Source organism: Drosophila hydei, unplaced genomic scaffold (genome assembly GCF_003285905.1).
Source record: "Drosophila hydei strain 15085-1641.00,03,60 unplaced genomic scaffold, DhydRS2 tig00000349-arrow-arrow-pilon, whole genome shotgun sequence".
In the NCBI taxonomy this organism is placed as follows: Eukaryota; Metazoa; Arthropoda; class Insecta; order Diptera; family Drosophilidae; genus Drosophila; species Drosophila hydei.
The window spans coordinates 9,660-23,400 of record NW_022045714.1 but is presented as its reverse complement, the minus strand read 5'-3'; the positions used below and the strand labels follow the sequence as shown (position 1 = coordinate 23,400).

The following is a 13,741-nucleotide window of genomic DNA, read 5'->3' as shown; positions in this document are numbered from 1 at the left end:
TATATATCTATAGATATCTAATCTAATCTAAAACACTTTTAATCTATCTAGTATTATATAAGCATACCCCGATATCATATATATATGTAAAATTTTGTCTTAATTATAATCGAGGTATCTGGAAAACAAGCTAAATTAATGTAGGCAAAAACTAAATTTTTGATAGAAAGTGTCTCAATCAACTATACAATAGACAAAAGTATCTATAACTTATATGATATTTAACTAGAGTGTCTATTAAGAATCTATTTAAAGCTTACTAGGAGCTTAGAGTTTACTAGTCAAAAGTCATGAGAAGGCGGGAATGCTCGACTACAAGACACCTCGAGCGCCGCTCGAGATTCGGTTTCAAGCATTCCAGATACAAGCTCAACTGTATAAAGAACAGAGAGGAGTGCCTTAGTCGGCAGTGCATGACTAGCAGATACCCTGTGCACACACACGCCATTACAGCCCGAATGCCCGTTTTTTTTTCTCGTTCTTTTCATATGTGTATATATATTTATTAATAAAACAGAAGCTGACTACAAATCTAGAAGAATAAAGGAAGGGGTAACGCTGTAAAGTCGTCCGTTGGTGGCAGCCTTCACTGTGCTATCGAAAATAATAGTGGCGTGAAAGGAAGCAAGAAGGTTGAAACAAAAATCTATCACATCTCAAATTCGTTGATCGCTTGTTATTGTTGTTGTTGCTGTTGCTGTTGTTCAGCCACTTAACAATCAATCGATCAAATGCCGCGCATGATCCTGCGGCGTCGAGAATATAATTGCATAGATTAGGCCGTCGCGCACCGATTCCGTCGGATTGCCCACATTGAACATGAACTTGACGCGCTGCCTGACCGTGTCGGGCACACAGGAATACATCGGATACCAGCCCATTTTGTTGAAGACCACGTAGATCTTGTAGATCTGGTTGCGATAGATATAGACGGGCCGGTCGAATGTGATATCCAAATGCGAATCGTACCGCACCCTGGCCGTACAGTGCGTATACGTGATGCGCGAACCGTGCATGTCCTGTATGTGGGCATAGAGCACCTCAGTGTATCGCTCCGCAAAGCTAGCTGAATGCATCAGCTCGCCGCAAAGCACCTGCGTCGGCACCTGCACGCCCAATATCCAAATGTTCGTGTCCACCTTGAGTGATAGAAAGCATAATTAGCTGGCTTTCAAAGGTATATTATCGCCTGATCATCGTGCCTACCTGAAAGGTGACTCCACAATCGGTGACGCTGGTGTTGCGATAATCGAACTGTCTGGCTATGGAGCGCATGCAGTAGGAGCGTGTCATATCGTGATGCGAATTGCTGGCGACAATGACATCGTTATCGTTGCCAGGTGGAACAGCTGCTGGTGCAGCTGCTGCTCCGGCTGCAGCAGCGGCTGGAAGTGCACCGTCGTAGGCTTCGCCAAAGGCGGCGCCGTTGGGCAAGGGAAGCGGCTCGTCGCCGAAGCTAAAGCCATAGCTTGGCAGGTGATCAACGGTAGCAGCAGCAGCTGCCGCTGCGCCGGCATTGGCGCCCAGGTTGAGCGGCACGCTGATGCGTTGTCGTGTGAAGAGTGGCTGATTGGTGCGCGTGGTGGTGCCGGGAAAGCCGTTGGACGCATTCGCGTTCGGATTATTGCTGCTCCGATATGAGGAGCTGAGCTCCCTCTGCCTATGCGCCGACTCATAAAAATTGCGCGTGCTCCGCGACACGCAGAATCCTTCCGGCATATTGCAATCGTTCAACGTGGGACTGGATATTTTGATAAGTATGGCCAGGGCTTCGTGCTGCTGGAGCAGCTTGGAGCGTGCCGGTCCCTCGGCAAACTGTTGTGGTGTCATGGTGAGGAAGCGTATCTTCTTGACAGCCTGCCTCAGCATGGCGCCATCCATGATCGTTCTTTGTGCATCCATCATGTTGATCATGTTGGCTGCTGCCTCGGCAGCGTTCATCTCCTCCTCATTGGCATTGCCCGACGCATCGCTGTCAATGATCACCACATCATCGTGGACTATGACAGCGCTAACATTTGCGTTCGATGTCGATGAGGAGCAGTTGCTGCTGGCTGGATGAATGGGTGAGCTGCCGGCGGAGCCATTGCCAGTGGGCTGCTTATAGCTCTCAACATCCTCATCCTGGTGCATATGCTGCACCATGGCCGCCACATCGGGCTCCATTTTGATCTCCTCGATCATATCATTGGCAGCTGCAGCTGCTTGTTCCGCACAGACGGCAGATTTTCCACTTCCACTGGCCTCCTCTTCGTTGCCATTTTCATTCAAAATGCCGCGTTCGCTGGCAAATTTCAACAGACAGTTGAACAAATCCAACTCAGAGTCAATATTCAAACGATGCTGATCCAATATGGCCATCAGAGTGGAAACTTCAATGTCAAGGAAGCTGGGATCGGAGAGCACTTCCCTGGTGTTGGCAGCGATTAGATCCATGCTGCTCTGCATGAGGCGCGGCTCATCGAACAGTTTGGCGAACTCGTAAGCACGACAGGCGTTCTTTGGACTCAGATCCGCCCATAGGAAGTGGGTGCAGCGTGTTACCACGTGTGGAAGCATATATTTCTTGGCCACGTAGCATAGCTCGCAGGCTTTATCGAAAGAGCCAATTGTTATGCGATCCGTATAGATGTACTCGAGCATCGCTTCAAACGCCTCCGGTTGTACATCGGGTATTATGATCGGATCCGTTTTATCCGGCAAATTCCCAAAAAACATTCGCTCAAAAACAGGCGAAGCCATCGCCAAAAGGAGCTTATGGCCCGATATAATTCGTTGATTGGGCGGTGTGCCAACGAGAAAGCGGCAATCGGCCCATTTTTCTGAATGTAACAGATATTGGCCACGATCTTTGATCTCTGTCAGACTGTTTTGCCAGTCCAGATCCATGTTGTGCACAAATCAAAACGTTTACAATTTATATTTATTTATTGTGTACCCTTGTTTATATGTATGTCGCGACTGCAGTGTTGATTAACGTCAGCACACAGAGTTGCTTGCCGCACAAAAAGTATCGATAAGATGGTAAATAGTTCGAAATACTAGATTAGCTTCTAGCACAACTAGATTTATTGGATTATATATATATATGCATTTAAGTGAGTTTGTAGTGCAAATTAAGTACGCATCAAATGTTGATGTAGGTCGCGAGCTTGGCAGAGTTGCATTCTCGTGAAAACGAGGTGTGTGCATTTTTTTCATTTCGTGCTGCGGTCACACTTAAAGTGAACAGCAACAATTGCATTGCGTAGAAAAATAAAGTGCTTAAAACGTATAAAAGTTCTGTAGCGATTTTTTGATTGGACAATTAAGCTACGTGCAAATTGCAACAAATAGAAAACATACCAAAGGCAAAATACAATCGACATAGTTGTGTCGTCCACTCTGTATATGCGTATGTGCTTTGTTCTATAAAGAACCTGTGAGTGCAAGTGCCAGTGTAAGTGTGAGCGTGTTTGTGCGTGTGCGTGTGGGTGCGTGCGTTTGTGTGTGTGTTGTGCGAGTGCCGTAACGTGAAATGGCAAAGAAAACGTACGATTTACTTTTTAAACTTCTGCTAATTGGCGATTCCGGCGTTGGAAAGACATGTATACTATTCCGTTTCTCGGATGATGCATTCACATCCACATTTATATCGACCATAGGTAAGTAAATGGCGCAGTCCTCACTTAACATATCTTCATATATATATATTTAGTTATATATATATATATATATATAAATATATATATGTATATGTGTATGCATGTACCTGCAGAATTGGTGTGTGTGTGTTTGTGAGTGTTGGTAAGCGGTATTGTCAATTGTCAATGTTTGTGTGGCTGTGTGTTTTGTAGGCGGCGCCCAAAACCAACAAGGACACGGCCACTTGTGTGTGCGTATTGGGCGTGGCATTGGCTTAATACATTTCCCCTCTAAGCTGCGTTACAATAGTAGAGTATATAATGTATGTATATATATTATATATACATTCATATATATATATATATACGTGCGATAGCCTTTGGACTTAATGAATCGCACTCATTGCCTGCATAAGGCGCGCTGTTGTTGGTTAGGCGCTTCAGTGGTATATAATGTACACAGTGTTGGTAAACTGGATTATAAATAATGACGCATACATATAAAAATACTTGAGTTGATGTGTATGTGTGTGTGTTAGTGTGTGTTATGATTCACACATACAAGGCTACGCATTATTCGAAGTTCCAACTAAATAAATTGTTATCAAATGTACAACACGATAAACCAGTTCAACTTGTGACGTCATAGCTGTAATTGGAATATGTGACACGATCTCTCGTTATTGCTATTGATTAATTGTTATTGTTGTTTGCCTTGCAGGAATCGATTTCAAAATCAAAACAGTCGAACTCAGGGGCAAAAAAATTAAATTACAAATATGGGATACGGCCGGGCAGGAGAGATTTCACACAATCACCACATCCTATTATCGTGGTGCGATGGGCATAATGCTTGTATATGACATAACGAATGAGAAAAGTTTCGAGAATATAGTCAAATGGTTACGGAATATAGACGAGGTAAGCAAACCCAATCAATTTTCCATCTGATCTCACTTACTCACTCTCTCTCTCTCTTTGGTTTAGCATGCAAATGAGGATGTGGAGAAGATGATATTGGGCAACAAGTGCGATATGTCGGACAAGCGAGTTGTCAGCAAAGAGCGCGGCGAAGCGGTAAATTACACATACATAAACACAAATTTTTTGAATTACTCTCACAAATACTCTCTATCTCTCTCTAACGTTCAGATTGCAAGGGAGCATAGCATACGATTTATGGAAACATCCGCCAAATCAAATATAAATATTGACCGCGCATTTTGTGAACTTGCCGAGGCCATATTAGATAAAACATCGGGCCGCGAATCGGCCGAGAATCCCGAAAGGGTTGTCATCGATCGCGGCAATAGCGACAAAGCGACGAGCTACAGCAAATGTTGTGCGTAATGGGGTTATGACACCTGTTAGTTTAACGTTCACGGTTGGTTTTGTGATCTATAACATACATACATACATACATGCATACATACATACATACATGCACACACACATACACACACCCACACTTATACATAAATGATATATATATATATATATATATAGATATATACATATTTAACAAACTTGGCAAAAACCTAGTGCTTTTCTTAACTGTGTGCGTGCAACTGCGTGTGTGTTTGAGTGTGTTTCTTTTATAACTTTTTGATAGCTCCTTTAATATTACTCTATGAACAAAAAAAAAGAAAAGAAAAACAAAAACAAACTAATATGAAAATTAAACAAATGCGTTTTCTACTGGGTGGCAACCCTGCAATCTATCTGGTACTCATGCGCATCCTGTCTCGCTTCCACAAATGACATCTATCTTATGCTGCGCAATAAAAAAAATGAAAATAAAACCAACTTAAAGCAAAACTAACAAGTGTCATAGCCCCATATAGCGGCAGGCCAGCAGTATATAACTGTTATACTATTATACAATGCAAGCAATCAACTTGGACAAACACACACACACGCGTACACATTCTAATAGCAGTAACAACCAAGAAAGAACCTACCTAAAGTTTTATAATATTGTATAAATGTAATTTGGAGTAATTTTACAAAAAAAAAAAAAAAAAAACCAAAAAAAAACAACAATACAGCGTACGTTTGTAAACGCACAACGAAACGAACCAAGTGGAAAACGAAACAGCGATAGCTGCAAATTGATAAGCAAAGAAAAAAACAAAAGTGCATTTTAGCATGTCGCGCATTTGTGGCATGCGGCCCTATTTAGCGTACAGTGGAACAGACGGAACTGAAACGGACGCACATGCGACTTAAACTCTCTTTCCTTCTCTCACACACACACACACAGAGCAACACACTTGATATTGTATATGTATATGATAATTACTTAAATACCACAAAGAAACGAAAAAAGAAAAAATCACTTAAAAAATGCCAACAATTTGTGTACGCGTTTTTTTTTAAACTTTTGTCGGGCACACATGTAACATGTAATTGTAACAATTTTTTTCATACATGCATATGCAAGCACACACACACTTACAGAGACAGACATACATGTATGTAATGCTACAAATACTTGCAAGTACTTCATTTTGATTGGCTGCCTGCTTTTTTGCGTTTAACCGTTAGTTAGCTTAGCTGCAACTTGCTTTCCGTTTTGTTATTGGTTAGGAAAGAGCATATAAAAGTGAGGTTGGAATCGAGCCGACTGCATCTTATAAAGATTAACTGTATTTTTTTTTCATCTAACAGAAGAAACAAAAAATGGCGTAAAAACATTTCTTAGCTTACGCCAAAGCGCCTAAAGCACGCACACTTATATACACATAAATATGTATATGTGTATGTATGTGTGTGTGTGTATTTATATAAATATAAAATGTGTTTTTTTTTCGTAATACTTATTATTTGTACATGTATATGGATTTAGCGTAGTTGTCCACACCAAATGATTTAATGATTAAATATTAAAGAACAATTTAAAGCGTCATCTAATCCAAATAAAAAATTGAAAATAAAACAAAACAAGAAAAATGAGCAACAAAGAGAATTTTGTAAAGTGGGCGGGGCTACATTAGTTGCTGCACTTGTAAACACGCTCGCCCGCTATCCAGGTGGACAGCACCTGTAAATCATCGTTGAGTATTATGAAATCAGCATCCGAACCGAAGTCCAATGTTCCCTTCTCACGCTCAATGCCCAAACAAAGAGCCGGGTGCAATGTGGCAGCCTCAATGGCAAACACCTGAGAGCAGCCTGAATGAGAGGGGAACAGTTGATTGAGAGATTGGCGGCGAGTGCTGAGTACTCGAGATTGACTCACCTGTTGCCTTTTGGAAGATGCGCACACACTCGTCCATGGGCGCAATGCTGCCACAGAGCGTGTCGGTGCCAGCGATAAAAGCTTTACCCTGCTTCACCTCCAACGGCAGCTGGCCAATGTGATGGACGCCATCCTCCAGGCCAAGTGCCGAAATCGCATCTGTGACCAGGATCAAGCCGTCCGGATGCGTTCGATAGGCAATGCGCAGGGCAGCCGAGTGCGTATGCACTCCATCGGCAATGATGCCGAAGTAGACAATATGACCAGCCGGTATCTGATCGGAGGTTAGCAAGCCCACCAATCCTGGATCACGATGATGAAACGGCAGCATCGCATTGAACAGGTGCGTAATGAGGGTCGCACCATGCCGAACAGCTCGTTCGCCATCGCTCAAGGTGGCCATCGAGTGGCCCAAGGAGACGGTAATGCCTGCCTTTACCAGCTCATCGATAACGCTCGCATCGCTCACCTGTTCAGGTGCCAGCGTTATTATCTTAATGCGTTCCAGCAATCCGTACGTCGAGCGCAACGTGTCCATGCCCTAAGAGAAACAAGAGAAGAGAGAAGTTTAAGCAATGTTGAAAGAGAGGAAAAGAGAGAAGCTTAAGCAAGAAGAGAAGAAGTAAGAGAGGAGAGAAGCTTAAACAAAATGTAAAGAGAAGATTGGACTTAGAAGGAGAACAGAGAAGCTGGAGCAATATGGACAGGAGAGCGAGAAACTTGAGCATTTTGGAAAGAGAAGAGAGAAGCGTAAACAGCATTGAGAGAGGAGAGAAAAGCTCTATTAATGAGAAAAGAGAAGCCTAAGGAAGATGTCAAGAGATGAGTAAAGCTTGGGCAAAATGAAAAGAGAAGCTTAAGTAATGTGAAGAGAAGAGTTTAAGCAATTTTGAAAGAGCTCAGAGAAGCTTAAGCAATATTGGCAGGGAAGAGAGAAGCTTAAGTAACATTCACTTACATTGTCAATAGTCTGAATGCAATTGGCTGGGTGAGCGCCTTTCTTTTGTGGATTGATGAAGGGTCCTTCGGCATGGACGCCCAAAATGCCGGCACCGCCTTCGATGCGCTGTGGTATATGCGGCAATATCGTATGATAGCTATCATTGGGTGACGTTACGAGCGTGGGACAGAATGAGGTAACGCCGCTGCGTATCAGACCTGTGGCAACCTTGCGCACGCCCTCCTCAATAGTGTCCTTGTCGTAGGAGAAGTCAACACCATAGCCGCCTGCAAAAGAGAGAGAGAGAAAGCGATTTTGATCGTGCATGCGAATAGTGGATAAGTTGCAGCTATCTGTGCTGTACCTACTTAGGTGTTATGAATAAATGGCATGCAAGCTAACTGTCTTTATGCACTGCTCTAACACTTTGAAGAGCGCAATGTGAATAAAAAGCTGAGCATGCATAAAGTTTACTCTAGCTAGACTGCTCTAACAGTCGTTCGTTTGTGCTTACAGATTTCGTTTAGTTGTTTACCGTTGATTTGCACATCGCCATTATCGCTTTGCATGCATCTCGTTCTCTCTAATTCAACGTTTATGATTACAATCGCGCTTTTTGTGCTTACAGTACAGTGGGCGGATCGGCGATTAGATTAATATAAGCAAATTATGTGACCTTGGCGACGCATTAAAAGTGAAATGCCAGTTGTTTCAGCTGTTCAGCTGTAACTGCCCTTGTTTACCATTGATTTGCAAATCGATGTAGCCTGGTGCTATGATCGCACCGCAACAATCGATGCGTTGGTGCGCCGTCGCCCGCTCCTCATAGAAAACTGGCTCCGGATTGATGATTCTGCCATCTCGCACCCATAGATCATCGACGATCAGCTGATGATTACGCACTAAGCGGCAATTGACGAACTGAATTAACTGATGAGGCAAGCTTTTGCAGTTATTGGTATTTGACATTTCGTTAGGTGTGGCTGATGAAAGCAACAAATGAAAACTAAAACAACAAAAAAAGGAACACAGCCACACGCTCAGCAAGCAATTGTGTTTATATACAAACGAATAACTAATACAAAAAGAAATAAAGATTACACCACGCACTGGCACGACGCCCGCGTCCCTGTCGGCGACAAAATGTTGAGTGCTTTGCAGTGTGGCGCTGTGCGCGACTTAATAGCCGACCAGCTAGGTAAGTACGCAGCTAACACACACAGCTGATAAAATGTTCAAAACTCATTGTTTTTTCCATACGCACATATTAACAGCTGTGCGCTGCGTACTAAAAAGCAAAACCAAAACATGTGTGCAGCTGCCATACCAAGCGGTTTCATACCATTTAACTGAATAACGGCTGTACACAGCTTATGATAAATCGATTTGCATTTGAATATAGCAATTAGCATTTGTCTGAGCTCTTTTATACGATAGTTTGAACATAGCAATTAGCATTTGTTTCCTTACTATTTGAATTTAAATTTGAGTTTGAAAATCGAAGAAAAAGCAATTTATGTCTCATTAATAAAAATGTATTAAGTTCGTTTACAACGGTTTGTGTTTCTCTTTTTTTCGCGAGAAATGTGTGAATGACCCTGCTGCACGCTTATCAATTATAAAATACACTCATTGCTGTATAACAACGTAATTCTTTTTCCCTCTTTTCCCAGTTGCTGTGGTTCTTGAGATAACAATGTGTATATATGTATATACATATATAATATACTAATAATAATATATATGTAAATGCATATATACATGCGTAAAATGAACACTTGAAAACGTATTTAATGCGGTCAAAGCGCGCTCGTTTTATCTCTCGCACACCCCTCGGTCATGCTCTTAAGCCAAACTTCCCTTTCCCTCTCTCTCTCTCTCTCGTTGGCGCTGTTTCTCTGTCTTTCTCTTACTTACTGATAGCGCTAATCTTTGCGGTCCGCCATGAAGTTTTTGCAGCTTGCAACGGTAATTTGCCCGACCACCGTTAGCCGCACATTGTTTGTTATCTCTTTTTCACTCTTGTTCGTTTACTTTGAAACTTTTCCATAGGCGCAGCGCTTGCTGGCGCAGACCAGGGGAATGGGTCTGCCAGAGATACTTGATAACTTGCATTGCCTGCGTAAATTGCCTTTGCCAGTGGCTTCTCCATTTGGCATGCACTCATTTAGTTTATCTGCATTTGGGCACTTAATAAACTTAATGACTGCCTCTTTCTTGCACTTGAATGTATATATACATATAGATTTCAATATGTATATAGATAGAAAGAAAGAGAGAGAGAGAGGGAGAGATAGAGAGAGGGAGAGATAGAGAGGGCGAGAGAGCTCTGTGTATATGCATATCTCGTCAAAAAGGCTTTCAAGTTTTCTTTATTCATTCCAGCGATATGTCAAATATCCCCTGACCCGACCCTGAAGCCTCGCGATAACCCACGCCCACACGCCACAGCCCTGGCAATAGAGCCGAGTGTGAGCCACAAAAAAGGGGCACAACGTTGTCATTGGCAACTACTTTGATGAGTTATGATAAAAAATTTTATACGCAGCTAAAAATGAAATAAAAAACAAACAAAAATGGAAACGTAACCTAGGATGGAAGCCAAATGCATTCAAGTTTTAATTGGTAAAATTGCTGAGGGATAGCGGAACTCATTAAATTTACATGTTTAAAGCAAATGCTTAAAAATTTGGATTTGCCCTAACCTCACTCTATGCAATCTAATCTAAAAATATCGCCTAACTTATGTCCATTGACACTAAAAGCAATTCTTATCGGCGCTTTGCCCACTTTAACTACAGTTAACCAACTCAAAATCACTTTCAGCTAATAAAATGCAAACTAAACCTCACAAAAGTAAATATAAAGAACAATTTTCATATTATCATTAAGAAAAAAAAAACTAGAAATATATCAAAGCACTACACAGCTAAACTCTTATTACTGTAATTTTTAAATTAAGCTCAGTTTGGGCTTAATAAATTCGACAAAACCTCTACAATCAAACCTTGAGCTTGTAAAACTTACAATAATTTTAATTATCTAACCTCAGGGCCAACAATATCTATAACCACTATATTTTGGAACACTGATTAATGTCCGTAAGTTAAACCTAACCTCACATAAGTCGTAGAAATAAATAAAATATGTAAATAAAAATGTGATTCGAGCTCAAAAGCAACCTAACCTCAACCGATATAGTTTGTGTCTAACATCTAACCTCACTTAGTCAATAATAGCCTCACAAAGCTTCGAACAATGATAAAACCTGATCTAACTTCAAAAACCATATTTTATTTATAAGAGAAAATTAACAGAGTAACCTCAACTTAGCTAAGCTGAACTAAAATCAACAAAAATTCGCCTTATCTTATCTTACCTTCATAGCAAACCTCACTTGGTCAAGCTGCAATTAAGCTGCAAATTAATCAAATTAATTTTGATTAAATTTTATGTAATTATATTATATTTTATGTAATTTACAGGGTATTTGCCAAAGAGTCGATTGTTGTTGTTTGTCTCTCAAATGTCAGGGAACAAGTGTTTGTCGCATTATTTATTTACAACTTTTTCAAGCATGACTAGACAACAGTGTGAAAGAGCGAGATAGAGAGCAGGGGAGGGAGGTGGTGACTGAGTGGGAGAGAGAGACAGCACTGAGAACGGGATTTTGGGGTTTTTTGGTGCTTTTTTGCTGGCGTTTTTTGTTGGGCGATCCTAACCGAGCGCCACATGTTGCACTGCTAAACCGACTGCCGCATGATGTCCGCAGAGTGCCTCGCATTGTGAAATGTTTTATTGCATTGTTTGCAACAGTAGCAGCAGCAGCAGCAGCAGCAGCAGCAACAGCAGCTTGCGGGTGGCCTACAAATGAAGCTTGATGCAGGCAGCTGCACTGGGACAAAAACTGTAGATTAAACTAAAATATGAAAGGGAGAGAGAGACAGACAATGAGAGATAAATAGATGGATAAATAGATATTGCGAGAGAGGAAGAGAGACAGGGAGGACAACAGGTGAGATAGAGAGAGAGAGAGAGAGAGAGAGAGAGAGATGACTGATGGAGAGAGAATAGAGACAGAGATAGAAATATACAGAAAAAGAATTAAAGAAAGAGAGCGAGTTTGAGGGAGTAAAAGATGAGAGATGAGTGACGAGAGCTGGGGATGGGAGATAAAAAAGTGAAAGAAAGTGATAGCAAAAGAGAGAGAAGGATAAGAGATAAATCAAGAGAGACATAGAGGGATAGATAGAGAGATATTGATAAAAGATATGAGCTCGACTTGGTGATACCCTTTGCTTCTCTCACTCGCTTTCTCTTCTTCTCTGCCTCTCTCTCTTGCGCTCTCCCTTGGCTTCTTAAAAAATGATGTTAAGCAAATCCCTAGCGAATGCTGTTTCCATAGACGCTTCACTTTCGGCTAATTATTTTCGCTCAGTGTATTCAGGTATGCCTGTGTGCTTGTGTGTGTGTGTGCGTGTATTTGTGCCTTGTTTTTGTGGCTTGTTGGAAAATGCCGCTACATTTTATTATGGCTAAGCACGCATTCATTATGCTCCAGAGCGAAAACCGACAAAACCGACAAAACAAAAGGGGCTGCGGGTGGGCGTGGCTGGGTGGCTGGGCAGCGTGGCTGCTGGGTTGCTGGTGTGCTCTCGCAACAAGACAAATGATTGCCAAGACATAAGAAAGCCCCACGCCCCACACCGTCGCCTGCTCTGTGACTACGTGGCTCATTTGGCTCGTCCGACTAATCGCAAATAACGCACATCGATTAGCTGCTAAGGGAATAAGCGAGAAGGAGTGAATCACAGAGAGAGAGAGAGAGAGAGAGAGAAAGAGAAACAATTAGCACGGTCTGGACATAATTGGCGTGCCGTTAGTTGCTCTGATTAAAGAAGCAATCATAAAATTAAGACCCATAATCCTCTGCAATTTAAGCACACGCATGACAACTCTCTCTCCCTCTGCCCCTCTCTCTCTCTCACTGCCTCTCTCTTTGACAAAGGTGGTCTGGTCTCCGCTTCGAGTCTGTGACAAACAAAGCCAAAGCTGGCCACAAGCTAATATGTGTAATAACTAAACAGAAGCACAACACAAACCGCAACAATAATAAGTTGAGAATGTTTTCCAGCGAGCTGAACGACCAGGCGCTACCCTGTAAAGCAGCAACAACACGTTATTTATCTATATATATATATATATATATATATCTTATATTTATATATATATATATATATATATATATATATATATATATATATATATCTTATATATATATATATATATATATATATATATGTATATATATTTTTATTAACATATTTTATATTTTATTTATTTATATAAATACATAAAGTTCAATACAAAACTCATTTACTCAGTAAAGCGCTGTTCTCTGCGCTTAAAAATCTAGAAAAAGTATGAAAATATGTTTTCGAAATTATAAGTCTTACAATATTTCAAGCACAAAAAAAATGGGCTGAAAAATTTAAATACTTAAAAAATTTAATGAATAATAGATTTTAATACGGTGCTAAAAAATCAAATTAAGCAACCATTTTTTTTTTAACATTTAGACATACTAAACAAAAATACAATAAACAAAAAATATAATTATTTTGAAATTTAAAATAAATTAAGAAATAGTTAAAAAAAAAAAAACAAATTAAAATATGGAGAAAAAAAATTATTAAAAACTTAAAATAGATATAATCAATTGGAAAATATTTGAATTGAACTATTTTTTGTGTGAACATTTTGAGAAAAAACATTTTTTAAAACATTTGTAAAAAGAAAAAAATTGTTTATAATTTTTTATTTATTTTTTATATTTTTATTTTGTTATATTTGTTAAAAAAGTTTATTATTTTTTATTTATTTTTTTATATTTTTATTTTGTTATATTTGTTAAAAAAGATTAAAGGCTTTTTAGAA

At 40.4% G+C, this 13,741-nt stretch overlaps 3 protein-coding genes across 5 annotated transcripts; 1 reads left to right on the top strand and 2 right to left on the bottom strand.

Annotated features, from left to right (window-relative positions):
* Positions 1-478: 478 nt before the first annotated feature.
* LOC111593426 lies at positions 479-2,976 on the bottom strand. The gene is made up of 2 exons (XM_023306170.2): positions 1,207-2,976; positions 479-1,139 (listed from the first exon to the last, which is right to left on the bottom strand). Exons 1-2 carry the CDS (start codon positions 2,887-2,889, stop codon positions 720-722), a joined length of 2,103 nt encoding a protein of 700 aa, XP_023161938.1. The 5' UTR covers positions 2,890-2,976; the 3' UTR covers positions 479-719.
* A 227-nt stretch (positions 2,977-3,203) lies between these two features.
* LOC111593440 (ras-related protein Rab-10) lies at positions 3,204-5,091 on the top strand. Its single transcript, XM_023306192.2, has 4 exons — positions 3,204-3,644; positions 4,345-4,544; positions 4,611-4,700; positions 4,776-5,091. Exons 1-4 carry the CDS (start codon positions 3,518-3,520, stop codon positions 4,971-4,973), a joined length of 615 nt encoding a protein of 204 aa, XP_023161960.1. The 5' UTR covers positions 3,204-3,517; the 3' UTR covers positions 4,974-5,091.
* A 1,311-nt stretch (positions 5,092-6,402) lies between these two features.
* On the bottom strand, positions 6,403-8,974 carry LOC111593414 (N-acetylglucosamine-6-phosphate deacetylase). Of its 3 annotated transcripts, none has more exons than XM_023306144.2 (4): positions 8,548-8,974; positions 7,823-8,091; positions 6,865-7,405; positions 6,403-6,797 (listed from the first exon to the last, which is right to left on the bottom strand). In XM_023306144.2, exons 1-4 carry the CDS (start codon positions 8,771-8,773, stop codon positions 6,616-6,618), a joined length of 1,218 nt encoding a protein of 405 aa, XP_023161912.2. In that variant the 5' UTR covers positions 8,774-8,974; the 3' UTR covers positions 6,403-6,615. The 3 variants fall into 3 exon arrangements, with proteins under 3 accessions (XP_023161912.2, XP_023161914.2, XP_023161915.2); XM_023306146.2 differs by lacking the exon at positions 8,548-8,974 and adding an exon at positions 8,319-8,535; XM_023306147.2 differs by lacking the exon at positions 8,548-8,974 and adding an exon at positions 8,340-8,535.
* Positions 8,975-13,741: the final 4,767 nt, after the last annotated feature.

Coding starts and splice junctions, on each gene's coding strand:
- LOC111593426 (XM_023306170.2), bottom strand. CDS start 2,889: ATGGATCTGGACTGGCAAAACAGTCTGACAGAGATCAAAGATCGTGGC. Junction 1,140..1,206: donor ATTGTGGAGTCACCTTTCAG/GTAGGCACGATG, acceptor CTATCACTCAAG/GTGGACACGAACATTTGGAT.
- LOC111593440 (XM_023306192.2), top strand. CDS start 3,518: ATGGCAAAGAAAACGTACGATTTACTTTTTAAACTTCTGCTAATTGGC. Junction 3,645..4,344: donor CACATTTATATCGACCATAG/GTAAGTAAATGG, acceptor TTTGCCTTGCAG/GAATCGATTTCAAAATCAAA. Junction 4,701..4,775: donor GCAAAGAGCGCGGCGAAGCG/GTAAATTACACA, acceptor TCTAACGTTCAG/ATTGCAAGGGAGCATAGCAT.
- LOC111593414 (XM_023306144.2), bottom strand. CDS start 8,773: ATGTCAAATACCAATAACTGCAAAAGCTTGCCTCATCAGTTAATTCAG. Junction 8,092..8,547: donor CATCGATTTGCAAATCAATG/GTAAACAAGGGC, acceptor TCTCTTTTGCAG/GCGGCTATGGTGTTGACTTC. Junction 6,798..6,864: donor CATCTTCCAAAAGGCAACAG/GTGAGTCAATCT, acceptor CCTCTCATTCAG/GCTGCTCTCAGGTGTTTGCC.